General features: G+C 39.9%; 2 protein-coding genes across 2 annotated transcripts; one reads left to right on the top strand and one right to left on the bottom strand.

The window, feature by feature from the left end:
* Nucleotides 1-3128: 3128 nt before the first annotated feature.
* On the bottom strand, nt 3129-4222 carry LOC109870767 (trace amine-associated receptor 13c-like). Its single transcript, XM_031805665.1, has one exon. The coding sequence runs from the start codon at nt 4162-4164 to the stop codon at nt 3208-3210; it is 957 nt and encodes a 318-aa protein (XP_031661525.1). The 5' UTR covers nt 4165-4222; the 3' UTR covers nt 3129-3207.
* Nucleotides 4183-21648, top strand: LOC109870768 (trace amine-associated receptor 13c). Its single transcript, XM_031805559.1, has 3 exons — nt 4183-4228; nt 10355-10588; nt 19348-21648. Exons 1-3 carry the CDS (start codon nt 4183-4185, stop codon nt 20187-20189), a joined length of 1122 nt encoding a protein of 373 aa, XP_031661419.1. The 3' UTR covers nt 20190-21648.
* The last annotated feature ends 213 nt before the right edge of the window (nt 21649-21861 follow it).

Raw genomic sequence — 21861 nt, forward strand, 5'->3', positions numbered from 1 at the left:
TCACAGCTCGTTTGATTGCAATTGCTTATACTTAGAGCTAAGTATAACTTTTTTTATTAAAAAAAATGTCACCTTTATTTAACCAGGTAGGCTAGTTGAGAACAAGTTCTCATTTACAGCTGCGACCTGGCCAAGATAAAGCATAGCAGTGTGAACAGACAACACATGGAGTAAACAAACAAGTCAATAACACAGTAGGAAAAAAAAGAAAGAGTCTATATCCATTGTGTGCAAAAGGCATGAGAAGGTAGGCGAATAATTACAATTTAGCAGATTAACACTGGAGTGATAAATGATCAGATGGTCATGTGCAGGAAGATATACTGGTGTGCAAAAGGCATGAGAAGGTAGGCGAATAATTACAATTTAGCAGATTAACACTGGAGTGATAAATGATCAGATGGTCATGTGCAGGAAGATATACTGGTGTGCAAAAGGCATGAGAAGGTAGGCGAATAAATACAATTTAGCAGATTAACACTGGAGTGATAAATGATCAGATGGTCATGTGCAGGAAGATATACTGGTGTGCAAAAGGCATGAGAAGGTAGGCGAATAATTACAATTTAGCAGATTAACACTGGAGTGATAAATGATCAGATGGTCATGTGCAGGAAGATATACTGGTGTGCAAAAGGCATGAGAAGGTAGGTGAATAATTACAATTTAGCAGATTAACACTGGAGTGATAAATGATCAGATGGTCATGTGCAGGAAGATATACTGGTGTGCAAAAGGCATGAGAAGGTAGGTGAATAATTACAATTTAGCAGATTAACACTGGAGTGATAAATGATCAGATGAACATGTGCAGGAAGATATACTGGTGTGCAAAAGAGCAGAAAAGTAAAGAAATAAAAACAGTATGGGGATGAGGTAGGTCAATTGGGTGGGCTATTTACCGATGGACTATGTACTATGATATAAGCATGATATATGATATAAGCAAGTCAGTCATATCAGCTATGGTTTTTAAAAAGTAAATGAGGCTGAAATAGGGTTAGGGTTTTTAGGGTTAGGGTTTTTTTGCTGCCAGATGAGGCTCCTCTGATAGCCAGGTGTAGCGATGGTAAGGATTCACTCCATGGTGCTGGAAGGAAAGCTCCGCTGTCTGGACAGGTTTATGTCCCAACAGTTTGTGGGCACCGTTTGTCAACGTTATAGTGCAATTAATGTATTGTTTAGTGTTGTGTTGTGTAGTGGCTTCGCTGGCACGCATTTCAAAACATTGGTTAAGTTTGCCCCACCAAGATGTGCATGTTAAAATCCCCTTTTAGTTTTTGTTGTCCAAGGCTACCTGGCTAAAATGCTTGCTCAACTATATTTCATAGGAATCGATAAGCCAGCTAGTTAACATTAGAATTCTACATCTAGCTACATTACATATTGAACTTCCATCCTCTCAGGCAAGGGGCACAATGTATTAATTCATGGTTAGATCAAAATCACCGTTATAATCATTGGCCAGTACGGATAATTAAGTCTCCTTCCATGGCTAATTTAGCAAAGGGCCAATTTTTTACTAGCTAGTGTCCACTTTAATAATTCTTGCTGCTTCAAGTTCAGTAGCTATACCTCTCCTCTCCTAGTTGGGCGTGTGAGATCAGGTGTGCGTGTGATCTTAATTAAAAAGAGTACGCTATATCCTATGCATGTGCAGAGAAGTACAGGGCAGTTGTCTATCCAAAGAAATGTATTTTCTAAGTATGTCTAAGCTATAGTTTACTACATTGCCTAGAAATAAGTATTCACCACCCATATTTGTCTCCGTCTGTAAATTGTCCTGCTCCTAAAAGTAAGACAATTTTAGTAGGCTATATGCAAAACATAGCGCAAGAGAAAGTGCAAGTGTCCTCTCTCTCTGCTCTCTTCAAACTACAGCCCATTGGCTGATATAGCCCACTAATGGCCTAGTATAATGCGCCAGATGAAAATCTATTTCTAAGGTTATTTCTGCACATTATGATATTTCCTATAGGGCACACAATTTCTTGCACCATGGCTTGTAAGCGAGCTGCTTCAAGTATGTTTAAAACCTCTAAAAGGCTAAGCATTTGGGGGTTAATAAACTAACATATGCATTTTTTTTTATGTACGACCATGTATCATTTAGCTATTTGATTTGGAATTTTAGGACCCTTTTAGGTATCCAGAATCTGTCGGATGCCGGTCTAGAGGCACGAAAAAAAATGTCTGTCAGAGGACACAGATCCAAAACCTCTCTTCAAAGTTACAAGAGGTCAAATCTGGAAGCGAGAAAGTGGTGGAGCACTATTATATCTACAACACAGCAGAAACTCCCCCAGCAAAAATAATGGCTACATTTCCAGCAGAGTGGAGGAAACAAAACGACATCATTGGGCAAGCCAACAATAAAATGGGGCAATTTTTTTGTTTGTGCACATTAAATCGCAACATTCAAATCAACATGAATAAATAATTGGCATGTGTTGGTCACTATAGAAGTAGCGCTAATGCTCTGTTTTTGCATACATTTAATGTTAGCTAGCCTGTAGCTATGTTACTTAGCAACCAGTCTAGCAACACAACTTTTGTCTGAACTAGTTTTTCTGGTGGAATGTATTTATTATGAATTTATTTCTTAAAAGCAACATTTTCAATTTAGATGTGTCTTCCTTTCCTTGCTGTGTTGGCAACCGGTTTATAAAAACAATAAGGCACCTTGGGGGTTAGTGGTATATGGCCAATATACCACGGCTAAGGGCTGTATCCAGGCACTCTGTGTTGCATCGTGCACAAAAACAACCCTTAGCCGTGGTCTATAGGCCATATACCACAGCCTTTACTACACTTGTTGAAGGCATTGTGTCCCAATGCAGTAACTAGAGGACAATGATAAACAACATATGGCACCTCCAAATGTACTTTTAGAATACTTGCATACTATGTATCATTAAATAACATGGAACAACAACAGATTTTGGTATTGGAATTGTTTACCCAAAATGACTACAATGTCTTTTGTAAAACAAGCTTGTGCCTTCTAATGCCTTCTCCAAGTCATTCCAATCCAATCCAGCCAAATAATTCTGTACCAAAACCACATGTATCTATCATGACAATACTGAGATACTGTAAGTAATGTCAGTGTATTGTTACATGAAAGATGCAATTAGAGCAATTGTTTAACATAACTATATCAAACCAATGCTTGTAGATTCAAAAAAATATATATAAATATAGGAACTATGAACGCCTTAACTTCAGAGTTAAAATATGTTTAGCTGTCACTTTGAACCAAGGATAAAAGAAAGCATAAATTATTGGATTAATTAAGGAATTAACAAGTGGCAGAAAGCCGATGATAAATGATAAATTTTCACTTGAAAAAAATAACATATTTATGAACAAAAATGGAATCCAACAAATGAAATAGTTGAAAACAACAATAGACAGAGTTTTTGCTGCTTTTATCTCAGACTTATTTGCCTGAATAGTTTTAACACCAGACACACTGGCAGCCTCTTTTGAAAATACCTTTCTGGCCTGTGATCTGGCCACCACAAAGATTTTCATATAAAGTGTTATAATAATAGAGCACGGGACAACCATTGTAAATATAAGGTCAATGATATTAACCCAATGTAACTCCTCTACAATAAAACATTCATTCAAACACCTACTGGGTACCTGTACATTTACTATGTTTTTTATAATAGCAGCACGGTATATGATACAACAACACCAGGTAATGGATATACAACACATCATTCTTGTTATTGTTATTTTAGAGTGGTACAATAAGGGATCACACACAGCAACATAGCGGTCAATAGATATCAATACCAAATTTCCCAGAGATAAAGAAGTACATAAACAAGCAATGTAGAAATAAAACACACAGAAATATTCCCCAAAACCCCAGCATGATTCCATTATTGCTACAGTCGTTACTGGTATCACAATCAGTCCCACCAGGAGATCTGACACAGCCAGAGAGAGGATGAGCAGGTTGGTTGTAGTGTGGAGCTGCTTGAAGTGAGAGATGGAGATGATCACCAGTATGTTAAAAAATACTGTAACTGCTGAAACCAATGAGAAGAAGATGTACAGTGTTATGTAGATTGATGTCGATAGCAATTCCATTCTGCAAGAAGAGTTTCTGTCTTGAAAACAGTATTGAACATCTTTGTTTTTCTCCATTTGTAATAAAAAGTAAAAATGCTGAGGTCCTGCTCCTGCTTGGTCCTGTGTGTGACCCTGTCAGGTCAGCCTTCTGTCAAACTCTGAGCTCTGCCTCTCTATTTATCCCTGAATAGCTGACAACCACTCCCCTCCCCGGAGTCTCTCTGCACACACAATAGAGCACAGAAATGAAAAAAAACTGTTGGATAAACAAATCATTTGTGAAAGCTTGACGTAATGTGTGACAGGATTGGATGTTGCTGTGGTCTCCTAGCCTGTCCTTCAACCTTACTGATAGTTAGAGATTAGAGAAACATTGCATTTTCTTTCAAATCAAATTTTATTTGTCACATGCGCCAAAGAGGGACCTTACAGTGAAATGGTTACTTACAAGCAGTTAACAAACAATACAGTTTTATGAAAAAATAAGTTAAGTAAAAAATTTAAAATAACAGTAGCAAATAATTAGAGAGCAGTAGCAAAATAACAATAGCGAGGCTATATACAGGGGGTACAGGTACAGAATCAATGTGCAGGAGTGTAACGGATTTCTTCATCTGAAGGAGAGCAGCGTGGTGGTTATTCATGTTCTTAATAAAGACGACTATACATGTACAGACTAAACAAAACAACAAAAGTGAAAACCTAAACAGCCCTATCTGGTGCAAACACAGAGACAGGAACAATCACCCACAAACACACAGTGAAACCCAGGCTACCTAAATATGGTTCCCAATCAGAGACAATGACTAACACCTGCCTCTGATTGAGAACCATATCAGGCCAGACATAGAAATAGACACACAAGACATCCAACATAGAATGCCCACTCAGATCACACCCTGACCAACCAAAACATAGAAACATACAAAGCAAACTATGGTCAGGGTGTGACAGCTGCCTACATTTGAGACCCAATCACTGGCTACTTTAATAAATGGATCACTAGTCACTTATACAATGCCACTCCAAATATTGCCATTTTAATAATGTTTTTTATATATCTTACATTACTCATATCACATGTATATACTGTATTTTATTCCATCTATTGCACCTTGCCTATGCCGCTTGACCATCGCTCATCCATATACTTATACAGTGGGGCAAAAAAGTATTTAGTCAGCCACCAATTGTGCAAGTTCTCCCACTTAAAATATGAGAGAGGCCTGTGATTTTCATTATAGGTACACTTCAACTATGACAGACAAAATGAGGGGGAAAAAAATCCAGAAAGTCATATTGTAGGATTTTTAATGAATTTATTTGCAAATTATGGTGGAAAATAAGTATTTGGTCACCTACAAACAAGCAAGATTTCTGGCTCTCACAGACCTGTAACCTCTTCTTTAAGAGGCTCCTCTGTCCTCCACTCGTTACCTGTATTAATGCTACACAAATTGCCATTCTATAAAGGTGTTGCTGGTTTCACCTTGTTGACTTCTCAACTGCATGGTAGAGTTCGTTTTTTTCCCCAAAAAAATTATATTGGAAATTGCTATTTGATTTGTTAGTAATAGGAATTTATGATAAAACATTTTTCGTCATGTTTTTCAAGAAGAGACAGTTCAAGGTATAAAGAACCATGATCGTAAGGTTCTAATTGAAACCTTTATGGTGCTATAAAGAACCCTTTCATAAGGTTGTATAAAGGTTCTGTGAACTGGTGACAGGTTGCCACTTATCAAACCAATCAACTATTTTGCCTATATGGAGCTCCAAACTGAGGTTGTGTTTCTGAAAAATGTTCAGCAACAAGCTAGCTATCGTAAGATACCAAACTAACTGCGAGCGTTAGATGCCAGCCCTTCCATTCAAATGCAAGATGTGAAACTGAAGTTCTTTAGACTTCCAATGTTCAATACAACGAAATAAGATTCAGAAGGATGGCCTTGTGAAACTACAGGACACATCAAGGCATATGTCATTTGGCCAGTGCATTAGAAAATTGACAGTCAGGCAGTTGATAAGATGGTACATCTTTATGGTGTATTTGCTAATTGCCTTTCTTTGGAACATTCCATAGACTTGTAAAAATGTCCATCTGAACTGAATTATGAAACAATGATTCAAGTCAACAGAGACAGTTACATCATTAGGACACATAATATTTGCCAGACATCACCCTGCAGTATTCTGACCCAATCATATTGTTTGTCTAATTAGTTGTTGTCTCAGATTCCAGAGGGACCTGTTAGCACTGACCTGCAAGGCTCTGTAATAATGACACTTACATCACTCTACCAATTAAAGGTGTCAAACAAGAACACACACACGCGTGCGCACACACACAGTCAGACACACACACAGTCAGACACACACACAAACACAGTGAGACAGACACAAACACATACACATACAAACATCTAGTACACTGTAATTTCATCTCTCTAGCACTCATGATTCTCAAAGAGCATATTGCATCAGCAAAACTCAACCTGTGCTCTGTGACTGATGTCACTGGCACAATACTGTAAGTGAACACCTCTTTAATGATATTAGTTTGACTTTAAGTTTCTCACACCAGAGGGTCCTGTTATCACCTGTATGCAAGGCTCTGGAATAATGAGGTCCAAAACTCTAAGGAATTCCACCAATTAAAGGTGTTAGAGACACAAACGCTTTACTCAAGGGACCCAATAAGGCCCCAATAGAGCATAAACATTCAAAGTGACCTGATCAGAAACTCGGCATCCTGTGTGGAAAATAAACATCTTAATCAATTGTCCAAGAGGAAAGTTCCTCTTCGACCGAGGCCCAGGGTGACCCTGACTTTGAAGTACCAGGCAGGGCTACGTCATTGTGAGAGCATGAGTCTGACTCACCTCTGCTACACATTTGACATTTCAGTCATTTAGCAGATATGGGGGGGGGGGGGGGGGGGGTTGATTTCTGAGGAGTGATTTCCATTTAGCCACTCTACCATAAAGGCCTGATTGGTGGAAGGTTCTCCCATCAACACAGAAAAACTCTGGAGCTCTGTCAGACTTACTTTTGGGTTCTTGGTCACCTCCCTGGCAGAGACCCTTCTCCCCTGATTGCTCAGTTTGCTCTAGGAAGAGGTCTTGGTGGTTCCAAACTTCTTCCATTTCAGCATGAGAGGCAACTGTGTTCTTGGGGACCGTATATGCTGCAGAAATGTTTTGGTACCCTTCCCCAGATCGATACCTTGACACAATCCTGTCTCTGAGCTCTACAGACAATTCCTTCGACCTCATGGCTTGGTATATGCTCTGACATGCACTGTCAACTGTGGGATCTTATGTAGAAAGTTTGCCTTTCTAAATCATGTCCAATCAATTGAATTTCCACACGTGGAATCCAATCAAGTTGTAGAAACATTTCAAGGATGGTCAATAGAAACAGGATGCAACTGAGCTCAATTTCGAGTCTCATAGCCTAGGGTCTGAAAACGTATGTAAATAAGCTATTCAGTTTTTTAGCAAATTTCTGAAAACTTATTTTCACTTTGTCATTATGGGGTATTGTGTGTAGATTGATGAGGAAAAACATTAATTTAATACATTTTTGAATAAGCTTGTACCATAACAAAATCTAGCAAATGGGAAGGGATTTTTTTTTACACATATTTAACCTTTTTTTGCATTGGCACAAAACTGGGGGTAAGTAGAATAAAACAGAGAACCCATGGTGTTCTTGAGAATCTTTCCTTTTCACATTAGTTTGTAGCACAAACGGTTTGGATGCTACAAACAGAAGTTGGAACATTGACGGTACCGACAAGTCCCCTGGGGCTTGTGAGGGTCGTAGAGCAAAGCGGTCATTATAAATTTGTAGGCCAAACAGTCAGGACACTACAGAGTTTTTTTGTGAGAAGATTTTTGTGATGTCTCATGGTCTGTCAAATACCGCTGTAGATCGGCCACCTTCCACCGCAGCTGTTGAAGACCGCCATGGGCAGATGCGGTGGATTGAAACGCAGCCCATGCAGACATATCTAGTTTAAACTGATGGATTTTGATGGGGATTTTTTTATTATGTTTCTTACATTGTCGCACCGGTGCTACACTAGACTCTAGGGGATTTAATCAAGATATTCATAAAGACGTAGGTTTTCAGAGTACACCTCCCCTAACCTCATTTAAGTCAAAATCCTACACCCCCCTCTATGGGTTAGGGTTAGGGTTAGACAGATAACAAGTCATTTTCATAAATATTTTTTTATATGGCCTCTCTCAGATTTCATGGGGCATGATCCAGGATCAACACTGATATATGTCCGGTCCAGAATCAACACTGATATATGAAGATCCAGGATCAACAACAATATAATATGATGCAGGATTAACCCAGATATAATATGATGCAGGATCAATATAGACACATCTTACATGCTAAATGCTTGCTTCACAAATGCAGCACTGATTTCATGACTTGAAGCAGGCCTCTGATAAAGGCCTTTAAGTGGTTTACTCAAAGTAGACATTAGTTTGCTTTTTGAGATGTTTACAACATTCATACTGTAACCCTAATTGGTAGCACTTTATAATAACACACTGTAATAAAGCATTTATACTGGATTAATAAATAGGTTATTCATCACTTCATAATAAATGTGTCAATAACTAGCTTACTAGTTATCACTTGTTAATAAACATGTGAACAACTACCTTACTAACATTCACAAATAGTAACTTACTAACATTTACTAACATTTACAAAAATCATTTCCACTGCATTTCAGCCTTGCCACACAAGGACCAGCTGACATCATGTCAGTGATTCTCTCGTTAACACAGGTGTGAGTGTTGACGAGGACAAGCCTGGAGATCACTCTGTCATGCTGATTGAGTTCGAATAACAGACTGAAAGCTTCAAAAGGAGGGCGGTGCTTGGTCTAGGGTTTCTGGGATGATGGTGTTGATGTGAGCCATGACCAGCCTTTCAAAGCACTTCATGGCTACAGGGAGAGGTTAAAAATGTCAGTGAAGACACTTGCTAGTTTGTAAGTGCATGGCCCTGCGGCCTTGTGAATGTTGACCTGTCTAAAGGTCTTACTCACATCGGCTGCGGAGAGCGTGATCACAGGGTCTTCCGGAACAGCTGGTGCTCTCATGCATGTTTCAGTGTTATTTGCCTCAAAGCAAGCATAGAAGTAGTTTAGCTCGTCTGGTAGGATCGTGTCACTGGGCAGCTCTCTGCTGTGCTTCCCTTTGTAGTCTGTAATGGTTTGCAGGCCTTGCCACATCCAACGAGCGTCAGAGCCGGTGTAGTACGACTCGATCTTAGTCCTGTAATGAGACTTTGCCTGTTTGATGGTTTGTCGGTGGGCATAGCGGGATTTCTTATAAGCCTCTGGGTTAGAGTCCCACTTCTTGAAAGCGGCAACTCTAGCCTTGAGCTCAGTGCGGATGCTGCCTGTAATCCATGGTTTTGGGTTGGGGTATGTACATACGGTCACTGTGGGGATGACGTCATCGATGCATTTATTGATGAAGCCAATGACAGATGTGATGTACTCCTCAATATCATTGAAGGAATCCCGGAACATAATCCAGTCTGTGCTAGCAAAACAGTCCTGCAGCTTAGCATCTGCTTCATCTGACCACTTTTTTATTGATCTAGTCACTGGTGCTTCCTGCTTTAATTGTTGCTTGTAAGCAGGAATCCGGAGGATAGAATGATGGTCATATTTGCCAAATGGAGGGCGAGGGAGAGCTTTGAATGCATCTTTGTGTGTGGAGTATAGGTGGTCCAGAGTTCTTTTTACTCTGGTTGCACATTTAACATTTTGATAGAAATGAGGTAAAACTGATTAAATTTTCCCTGCATTGAAGTCCCCGGCTACTAGGAGCACCGCCTCTGGGTGAGTGTTTTCTTGTTTGCTTATAGCGGAATTCAGCCCATTCAATGCTGTCTTGGTGCCAGCCTCTGACTGTGCTGGTACGTAAAACAGCTAAAAATTATATAGACGAAAACTCTCTCGGCAGGTAATGTGGTCTGCAGCTTATCATGAGAAACTACCTCAGGCAATGGCTTGAGACTTCCTTAGATATTGCGCACCAGCTGTTGTTCACAAAAATACATCGACCGCCACCCCTTGTTTTACCAGACGCCGCTGTTCTATCCTGCCGGTACATCGTATAACCCTCCAGCTGTATGTTGATATTGTCGTCGTTCAGCCACGATTCCATGAAGCATAAAATGTGGCAGTTTTTAATGTCCCGTTGGTAGTTTAATCTTCCCACTTGTCCATTTTATTGTCCAAAGATTGCATGTTTGCGAGCAGAATTGAGAGGAGTGGGAGTTTATTCGATCGCCTCCTACTACTCAGAAGGCAGTCCGCCCTCTGCCCTCTCATCCTCCGTCTCCTCTTCATGCAGATCACTGGGGTCGGGGCCTGTTCCCGAGGGAGCCGCATATCATCCACCTCGGGCTCGTGAGAGTCGTGAAAGAAGAACAAGGATTCTGCTAGTCCGTAGTGAGTAATCGAAGTCCTGATGTCTAGAAGTTATTTTCGATCATAAGAGATGGTAGCGGCAACATTATGTACAAAAATAGTTTAAAAAATAAGTCACAAACAACGCAGATAAACAAACAAAAAAACACTAACTTTAGAAGCATAGAACCAAAATAATAAAATATGCTTTACTGTCCCAATAATTACGGAGGGCACTGTATGTAACCCATAACAAATAAATGTGGCCTTTACACATCACTATTAATAGAACCCCATGGGAATGCATTATGTCCAGCATAGAGAGATGTAACCCATTTGAACAAAATGCCTTTATGATGAGACCATTTAGCCTATGCAGAAAGCAAGTAAAGGTCTTAATGAATATATCTAGTTCCATTGCAGATTTAACCAGTTTTCCAAAATGGCCACCAACCATCTTTATCGGTTCTAATTGGTAGGATTCACATGGCTATATCTCCATAAGTAAGTGGTACATAAAGCCAAATGATGGCTTAACTTCGCTACATCGTACCCATATGTTATTTAGAAGACACTTTTATCCAAAGTGATTTGGATTGAACCCACTATCCTGGTTTTGCAAGTACCATACTCTACCAACTGAGCTACAGAGGACCAAGTTACGGTTTATTGTCCCTCTTGAGTAATGGTAGCAACCTTTCACCCTCAAAATAGATAGAATTAAGATCAATCAAGAAATCTGTAATTCATTTGGAAGTTTACATCTAGCTAAGGTGTTTGGTGCAGTATTTCTCAAGTTTTAAAAAATTGCATGAAAACTATAGTTAGTGCACTGCAGACAGTATTGAGTCAGCTGCTGCTGTGCTCATGACTGATTTCTGAGAACATGTCTACAACTCCAGCAGCAGGCTGTCAAACTGTAGTAAATAAAGCACAAGCTATATGCTGTTTATCAGTGTGGAAAATCACTAGCTTGCTAGCTAAGTTCCATCTCTGTGTTTGTCAATGACGCTAGCTAGCAGCTAGCAGGAACATTGAACATCTAGGCTGACCAGATGGTGACCAGATTTCTGAAATTAAAACCGGGGACATTTCCAGTCATTATATCATTAAAATATCCAATGTTGTTATCTATGAAATAAAAAAGGGGGATAATTCCGGTTTCATATATTTAGTCTAACAGGTCCACTGTGATAGAGAAAACAACTATATTACAGAAACACTATAGACAAGACAGTCCAACTCCTGAACAGCCATTCAAGACAAGACAGTCCAACTCCTGAACAGCCATTCAAGACAAGACAGTCCAACTCCTGAACAGCCATTCAAGACAAGACAGTCCAACTCCTGAACAGCCATTCAAGACAAGACAGTCCAACTCCTGAACAGCCATTCAAGACAAGACAGTCCAACTCCTGAACAGCCATTCAGTGGTCCTGGTAGTCTGGGTAGACTAAGAGCAGAAGAGAACATGAGCAAAACTGAAAAAACAGACAATAGTATATGTGAAATACTTAACAACATAATAAAGAAATAAGACGATGATGTGGTTGGTAACTACCATATAATCTGTATATTTCTCAGAAGAATGTATCTTCTTCAGGATTGCTCTGTCTTTGGCCAGCTTCTCCATGAAATCCTGGCAGGGGAGGTTGACGTTTGTCTTCACAATAAGCATGGCCTTGATGGTAGGAACAGTGAATTTCTTGCTGCTGTCCATATATATATATATATATATAAAAATAAAAAAAACTACCCCTTTTTCTCGCCAATTTCGTGGTATCCAATTGTTGTAGTAGCTACTATCTTGTCTCATCGCTACAACTCCCGTACGGGCTCGGGAGAGACGAAGGTTGAAAGTCATGCGTCCTCCGATACACAACCCAACCAGCCGTACTGCTTCTTAACACAGCTAGCAGCCAACCCAGAAGCCAGCCGCACCAATGTGTCGGAGGGTACACCGTGCACCTGGCAACCTTGGTTAGCGCGCACTGCGCCCGGCCCGCCACAGGAGTCGCTGGTGCGCGATGAGACAAGGACATCCCTACCGACCAAGCCCTCATTAACCCGGACGACGCTAGGCCAATTGTGCGTCGCCCCACGGACCTCCCGGTCGCGGCCGGTTACGACAGAGCCTGGGCGCGAACAGCTGGCGCTGCAGTACAGCGCCCTTAACCACTGCGCCACCCGGGAGGTCCTGCTGCTGTCCATATATCATTCATTTGGGAGAACACTCTCTCGACTGGTGCATTAGTTCCAGGTAAGCACATGATAATAGACGCTAATCTAGCCACGTTAGTGTGTGGGATGTCGTTCTCTTTGAAGTGGATAACCACCGTGCTCCATCTCTGACTAAGTCGTGTCTCAGATGTTTCCATTCTTCAAGCGATCCCCCCTTTAGGAACTCTTGCAGGCCAGTAACCTCGTCAAACAATGCATCCTCATTGATGGTCACATTGGGGCATTTTTCCTGCAGTGTGCCTGCTGCCTTCTGGATCTCTTCACGCTGAGGTTGCCTTTTTAAAAGGAGACCATGTAAATATTTTAGATTATCTGTGTGCTTTCCCCATGCTTGCAAGTAGTTCACAGCCGTAGTGAATAATGATTGGGATGTTTTGGGAAAGCTCTCTTTAGACTTTCCTTCATTTCCCTCTAGCTCTCTCAGAAGTCCTCTGACCAAAACTGGAATGAAGTTGTCATCACATCTTGCAGTCAATTTTGCCTCAAAGTTTCTCAGAATTGCAGCTGACTCCACAGCACAGCGGTCCTGGCATTCAAGCATCTTGATCATGTCACTGAATATGGTCAAGTTTCCATGGACAAAGGCCAGCCAAAGTTCAGCCAGTTGATCTTCGAACATTGCTCACAGGACAACAGGGCATTTGTCTTCAGAAAGAAAAAAGGATTTCAATGGCACATACCTTTTCAACACTCTTTCTAGAGCAGGGAGCATGGACAGCCAGCGAACATTGCTGTGTCCTAAAATGTTATGGTACTCCTGGCCAACAAACTCACAAAAGCTCTTCAGTCTTTCTACTCTGATGGTGAAAAGATCCAAATATTTTTGTGAGCAGGTACTCAACTTCAAGGGGAATCATATCCAAAGCTGTTCTGGCCGTGTTATGAATGATGTGGGCAGGACAACCTCAGTCAATCACCTCCCACTGTTATGAATGATGTGGTCAGGACAACCTCAGCCAATCACCTCCCACTGTTATGAATGATGTGGGCAGGACAACCTCAGCCAATCACCTCCCACTGTTATGAATGATGTGGGCAGGACAACCTCAGCCAATCACCTCCCGCTGCAGAGCATTTTTAACTTTGGTATGGACATTGACCCTCCCCTATTGACCCTATTCAGTCATCCAAAGTTGGTATTTGTGTTGGCAGAGAAGGCCACGACTTTGTTTTGCAGGTTACATTTTTGGATGACCACCAGGACCTCAGCTGCATTCTCCTCTGCCGTTTCTCCTTTCAAGTCAACAAAATCATGCAGTTTTGTTTCCACAGATGTGTTGCACCCATATATCTTACAATATCTGACTACTACTGGCAGCAGCTTTACATGTCCATGATTGGACGCATCAATGGACAGGGACACAAATTCAACCTGGTCTAGGTTCTGTGCTACCAAAGTAGTTGCCCATGGTGCTAACACGTTACTCACTGTGGCTTCACATTTTGTCCTAGCACATGTAAACTTCGGCTCATAAAGCTTTCGTGTCAGTTGTGCTGTGCAGTCCATAGATCAGTAACTATGATTGTGTCGCTGTCACAGTCTTCCTCCTCTTCATCTGAAGAGGAGTGGCAGAAGGATAGGAGGACCAAAATACGGCATGGTATGTGTTCAGGATGAATATTTAATTAAAGAAAGTACTGAACACTGAATACAAAAACAATAAACAAATAACGACCGTGAAGCTATCATAAGGACTGTGCTGACACAAGCAACTAACATAGACAATCACCCACAAACAAACAGTGAAACCCAGGCTACCTAAGTATGATTCTCAATCAGAGACAACTAATGACACCTGCCTCTGATTGAAAACCATACTAGGCCGAAACATAGAAATCCAAAAATCATAGAAAAACAAACATAGACTGCCCACCCCAACTCACGCCATGGCCATACTAAATAATGACAAAAACAACAGAAATAAAGGTCAGAACGTGACAGTTGCATAGTGTGGTATGCAAAGACACCCTCCTGCACAGCTAAATCATATTGTTCTTGGGAAGGCTCTACCTTCTTGAAGAATGTGGTGACAGAGTGCATACCAACACGGCCAATCAGAGAGGCTTTATGCTTTTTAGTCTGTTGATGTTCTACCACTGCCGTTCTTCCCCCCACTGCCAATTGAAAAAGAGGAATTACAAAGGGTGCAGTTAACCATTCTATCGTCTTGACCTGAGCGTATAAATGGAAATTCTCTCATCATGTTGTCATTAAAATGGCATTTCCGTTTCTTGGAAAGAGCCATTGTACCTCCTCTGTCTGCTCTTCTTTACTCTCCTTGTGTCACTCTTCTAACTATTAACTTTTTCTTCTCCTCCTCTTTTCTTCACTCATCTTCCTGCTTTCTTCCTTTCCTTTTCTTTACCTTTCCACCTCACTCTTCCACACTATCCTCGCTTCACTCTTTTACTCCCTTAACTTTTCCTTCTCCTTCCTCTCCAATCTTTAATAATAAATAGTACACTATTAGATAAACTACTTTGGTTAACAGATTCCCATTGCTTGCCTCATTTTTGTATTTTATCTATAAAAAAAGGGTTTGCAATAATAAATTGCCAGGCTCTGTAATCATATCTTTACCTTTCCTCCTCTATCTCTTTCACTCTTCTTCCTGTCCAGTCTTCCTCCTCTCCACTCTAACAGAAAACATTATGCTAATGTTATCCATGCAAATTTAAAAATATATTTTCACACTACTTATAATGCCAAACCATTAAAATTGTAATCTACAAATAAATATTCTGATAATTAATTGTGTGCTAATTTAATATAATCATCTTTTCAATATAGCCCGTCCACTGCATGTTTACATGTGAACGTTTTTTAACCTAGCTACCATGACAGTAGCTGGCTAACCTAGCTAGATAACTTACCCGACATAGCTAATTTTAGCTAACATAACCTATTTAAAACCTTATAGAGCAGATCATCTATCTATATAATAAATTGTGACATTATAACATCATTAGCTAGTATCTCAAACGAGTGTAGCTTTGTTTGTTTGTGGGGATGTTGTGGATTCACTTGACACTTGCTAGCTTCTGGCCGAGTTTTCCACAGCAGTTTTCTCTAAAACTAACGCGAACAAGTCGTTAGAAGAAGAAGAGTGAGTGAAGCTGCTACATCGAGCAGCCCCCTCTGCTGGACAAAACAAGCACAACGCGATTGAGACGTCAACCGGTAGGCTCTGCTGCCCGGTATTGCCACGTATAATATTACTTCACTTTGCAGTCTGTTTATAACGCACAGTTAAAAACGGGGACATTTCCGGGAACAGCTCCAGCCGGGGACAGGCCAACAAAAACGGGGACTGTGCCCGGAAAACGGGGACGTCTGGCCACCCTAATCTAGGCCACGTTACCTAAATCAGCTAACTTTGTCACTTTCTATTATAAAGTCGCTGTTATAAAGCTAGCTAGTAGCACATTGAACAGTTAGCTAAATCAACGTATAAAGTCTCTGTTAGGAAGCTAGCTAGTAGCACATTGGACAGTTAACTAAATCGACTTATAAATTCTTATAACGTTCTCATTTTCTATTACTGTATGCTTCTGTCTGGCAGTGTTTCATGTTACAAAACAGGTTGCGGCGTAACACATGATGCTCACAAATGGGTTTTGAATTTGGAAATATTGACAAGTGGCAGTTGGGATGCAAGTGCACATCGTCTCAATTGTCATGTTGACCAAATCAGTGGCAGACTGGAGTGATCACTATCAAACACATCAACAAGTGGCCACTCCATAAAGGGCTAGGGGTCAAGTGTTCTTTCAACATAACATTGGTGATGTGTTGTCGTATGTTAACAAGTCTGAGTTGCTGCAGGTCTGTCTCACTGTTCTGTCTCACTGGTTCTATTGTAGGATTGGTTAGAGCGCAATCTGTGCAGCTGTTTCTCCATGCATGACAATTCTGACGTTACCATCCCCTGTTAGTGGGCAGGACTCAACTCAAAACTCAACCGTCAAATATACAAGTGATCTAGGAAAATACCAGGTTACTTAAATGAAAAAAAAAGATATGTGTTTTGTGAGATATTACCACAATTATGCGATTTACACTTTTATACACTAGAATCAATGTTCCTGACTAATATCGATGCAACATCGGCCTTTTTCAACCAGAAAAGTTGGTTGAGTTCAGCTGCCCCTTAAGGTCTCAGAATGACCTAGAACATATCAATGGTTAAACAATAATCACACAACACAGAGCTAAAATAAATATTTTTATATAAATTCTTTATATTTTTTATAAAATGACCTAGAGCAGTTGTTCCCAAACTTTTTATAGTCCCGTATCCCTTCAAACATTTCTAGTCAAATCAATTTTTATTGGTCACATACACATGGTTAGCAGATGTTAATGCGAGTGTCGCGAAATGCTTGTGAAACATTCAACCTCCAGCTGCGTACCCCCTCTGCGCATTGACCCTGGTGCTACTCTCAAAAGTTTTGTAAGCCTGCCACACTCACATACGGTACATATTTTTAAAATATATTTTTTTAAGGGGTGGATCAGCTTTAATATTGCGGATAGATTGTTGCTTCCATCAATGTAATTGTCTGCATCATTTCCAATCCCCCATATATTTGATATGCTCCAGGTCAACCTTCATCGTCTACCAATGGCATGTCCAACTTATTGTGAGAAATTACACTGGTCTCTCAAAATAGTGATTAATTATTTCAAAAGTATAAATGGCTCTCACTTTATATTAGGGACTGCAAAAATATTTGATTAGTACTAATGATTAGTAAATGGTTTAAATATACAAAATCCAATGACTCATTAATACATCATTTAAAAGTTATTTATAAATGTGAGAATACCTAGCTACACATGTGGGAGTAATGATTAATAAATGGTGATAAAACTGTAAAGGCCTGTAAATGCTTTATTACTGAATGTTATTATAAAGTGTTTGTCTGAAGTCTGATTCACACAATCACACTGTTTACTGTTACAGTACAGTATTTAGACTTGTATTTTAAACTTTATTTAACTAGGCAAGTCAGTTAAGAAAAAATTCTTATTTTCAACGACGACCTACGGTTAACTGCCTGTTCAGAGGCAGAACGACAGATTTGTACCTTGTCAGCTCGGGGATTTGACTTTGGTTACTAGTCCAACTAGTCTAACGCTCTAACCAGTAGGCTACCCTGCCACCCCGGAGGGCTAACTTGATTAAATGGCTGATCGTGAATTATTCCAAAATATTTGTCATTTTTTTCTGAAAGGTTATTTTATAAGTGATTTTGAGATGATTGATTCAACTAAATTAAATGGAAATTACATTACTTCGTCTTTTTTTGTTTAAATCAGAGAAAACAACATTACTGGGTGATTGGGTCAGAATATAGTGTGGTTCTTCTGATGTCTGACAAATAGTATTTTTCACCATGATGTAACTGAGACAGTCTCCCTCAACTTGAAGAAGTACTATTCATAATTTAATTCAGATGGACATTTCTAAACATCTATGGAATGTTCATATGGAATGCCACTATTAATTTTGACTGCATGTGCTCTAGTGCATACCCCATAATGCTCTACAAAGGCAAAACACAGTTACTACGTAATTTATTTTATTGCAAAATCTGACTTCAAAGTCTTTTTCTGTCTAGACAGACACCAATTGCTGATACTCCATGATATATTCTGATCAACTGGCTTGTTCCTGTGTCAGGAAACTAAATACCACATTAATCAGATAATATACCTGAATTCGTAGTTACTGCGTTTTGTCTTTGAAGGGCAGCATAGACTTAAGCCATCTCATCAACTTCCCTACTGTCAACTTTCCTACACACTGGCCAGCTGACATGTGGTGTGCCGTCATGTTTCCTGAGGTTGTGGATTATGGTCCAAACTGAGCACTGACATCCCCCAAACCAGTTAGTCTTCACAGTTACCCTACTTCCCATGTGAAATAGCCTTTGAGTAACCAAAACATCACCTATACTATATTTTCCATATTAAAATGCTCAGTTGAGAAAATGTATCTTTATTCTCATTTCTAACTATCAATAAGGTTGAAAGGACAGGCTAAGTGGGCACAGAAACATCTAATCCTCTCATATATTACATCATAAATTATTTGTTTATCTAAACATTAGTTAATTTGTGTGATCACGTGTGTGTGTGTGTGTGTGTGTGTGTGTGTGTGTGTGTGTGTGTGTGTGTGTGTGTGTGTGTGTGTGTGTGTGTGTGTGTGTGTGTGTGTGTGTGTGTGTGTGTGTGTGTGTGTGTGTGTGTGTGTGTGTGTGTGTGTGTGTGTGTGTGTGTGTGTGTGCAGAGAGACTCCGGGGAGGGGAGTTTCTGTACGTAACTCAAGAATAAATAGAGAGGCAGAACTCAGAGTTTGTCAGAAGGCGGACCTGACAGGGTCACACACAGGACCAAGCAGGAGCAGGACCTCAGCATTTTTACTTTTTATTACAAATGGAGAAACATGAAGATGTTCAATACTGTTTTCAAGACGGAAACTCTTCTTGCAGAAAGGCTTTTCTATCGACATCTATCTACATAACACTGTACATCTTCTTCTCATTGATTTCAGCAGTTACAGTATTTTTGAACCTACTGGTGATCATCTCCATCTCTCACTTCAAGCAGCTCCAGACTCCAACCAACCTGCTCATCCTCTCTCTGGCTGTGTCAGATCTCCTGGTGGGACTGATTGTGATACCAGTAACGACTGTAGCAATAATGGAATCATGCTGGGGTTTTGGGGAATATTTCTGTGTGTTTCATTTATATATGGCTTTTTTATGTACTTCTTTATCTCTGGGCAATTTGGTCTTGATATCTATTGACCGCTATGTTGCTGTGTGTGATCCCTTATTGTACCACTCTAAAACAACAATAACAAGAATGACGTGTTGTATATCCATTACCTGGTGTAGTTGTATCATATACCGTGCTGCTATTGTAAAAAGCTTTGTAAATGTACAGGTACCCAGTAGGTGTTTGAATGAATGTTTTACTGTTGAAGGGATAACCTGGGCTAATATCGTTGAAATTGTAATTACAATGGTTGTCCCGTGCTCTATTATTATAACACTTTATATGAAAATCTTTGTGGTGGCCAGATCACAGGCCAGAAAGGTATTTTCAAAAGAGACCGCCAGAGTGTCTGGTGTTAAAACTGTACAGGCAAATAAGTCTGAGAGAAAAGCAGCAAAAACTCTGTCTATTGTTGTTGTCAACTATTTCATTTGTTGGATTCCATCTCTATTTGTTTTCTTTTTTTTGTCATTTTTAAGTGACAATTTATCACTTTTCATCCGTTTTCTGCCACTTGTTAATTCCTTAATTAATCCAATAATTTATGCTTTGTTTTATCCATGGTTTAAAGTGACAGCTAAACATATTATAACTCTGAAGGTAAGGCGTTCATAGTACTATGTTTTTATTCCTAAATTTGACGAAAGTAGGTTTGATATAGTTATGTTATAGAATTGTTGTAATTTCGTCTTTCATGTAACAATACACTGACACTACTTATCTCAGTGTTCTCATCATAAATACATGTGGTACTGATACAGAATGTTTTGTCTGGATTGGATTGGAATGACTTGGAGAAGGTATAAGCTTGTTTTATGAAATACATTGTAGTAATTTTTGGGTTGTATTTTCCAAATATCAAAGCCTGTTGATGTCGCATGGTATTTAATGTGGACCACAGGAAGATTAGCTGATGCTTTTGCAGTGGATAATGGGGATCCTAATAAATACCAAAATTATAAATAGTATGTAAGTATTCTAAAAGTTAATTTCAAGAATGTCATGAGTCATTCTATGTGTTGTCTAACATCTCCCTCTAGTGGTGTAATTTGGACACAACGCCTGCAACAAGCGCTGTAAAGTTGAAATGTACAATACTGCAAGATATCAGATAACGTCCAGGTCTAACTAAATTGTGTAAGTAGTTGATGGTAAAATGTAAGAATATGCAATTATTGGTAACACTTTATAATGTTCAGTTATAAACCATTTGTAAGGCATTTATAGTGTTAACCATTTATTATTAATTACACATTTGGCGGAATTTTACTCAGATATTCTCACATTTATAAATAACTACTACATTATATGCGTTAATTATTTAAAACTACAGTGCAAGACACTTCAACACTACATCACTGCTAACAGGTCAGGGATCACTTAAGAGCAGCTCTCTCAGATGCTGTGAATATAGAGAGTGGATATCACACTAAAGAATTTGTAATGGATTAGTAAATAGTTTATTTATAATTAGGGATACAGCGACCAGTGAAGCTCTTCCATTTTGCCAACTGCTCCCTCATGATTACCAGCAGCTGAGCTGAACAGGTTTGCTGGATAATTATATACAATAATGACAGTGGGCAGGTAACCATCAACTGGAACGGGACAGCCTTCCCCCGGGTGGTGGGATATGAAGGTGTCCGTGGTCAGTGCGTGGCCTGGATGTGGCTGCAGTTCCAGCACCAGTCCATAGTTATGACCCGGTTTAAGTCAGTTCTCTGCCAGCACTGTGAGGTGTCTGGGCTCTGGTTCTCGCTTAACCAACTGGGACAGCACTAGCCTGCATTTGGCCTCGTAGCTTGATCCTCTCCCTTGTACAGTGACACGCTGAGGGCCTGTGGCACCAGGAGGAATCTTGGTGTGCGGAAGACAGACATGTTGAGGAACAGATGTTTCTCCACGCATCCGTGGCAGCTGCCGCTATAGCCTGATACCAGTCTACCTGCAGGGGACAGACAAAACAAGACATATTAGGTTCACACTCCAGAAGTAGGACCTAGACTTCAATTGACAGTACTTGAAATGTCAGAGTCAATATAGGCCTTTAGCTGCAATAAACAAACCAAATGCTCTCCGACTTAGCCTGCCTCATTCCTTTTTCTTTGGTTAATTTTTGCCCCAAAACAAATGAGAGTGAATGAACTTCAGATGCAGTTGTTTTCAAAAACCAAATGGTACAGTAATCAAATGAAATGTATTTGTCACATACACACGGTTAGCAGATGTTAATGCGAGTGTAGCGAAATGCTTGTGCTTCTAGTTCCGACAATGCAGTAATAACCAA

Source organism: Oncorhynchus kisutch, linkage group LG26 (assembly GCF_002021735.2).
Source record: "Oncorhynchus kisutch isolate 150728-3 linkage group LG26, Okis_V2, whole genome shotgun sequence".
NCBI lineage: Eukaryota > Metazoa > Chordata > Actinopteri > Salmoniformes > Salmonidae > Oncorhynchus > Oncorhynchus kisutch.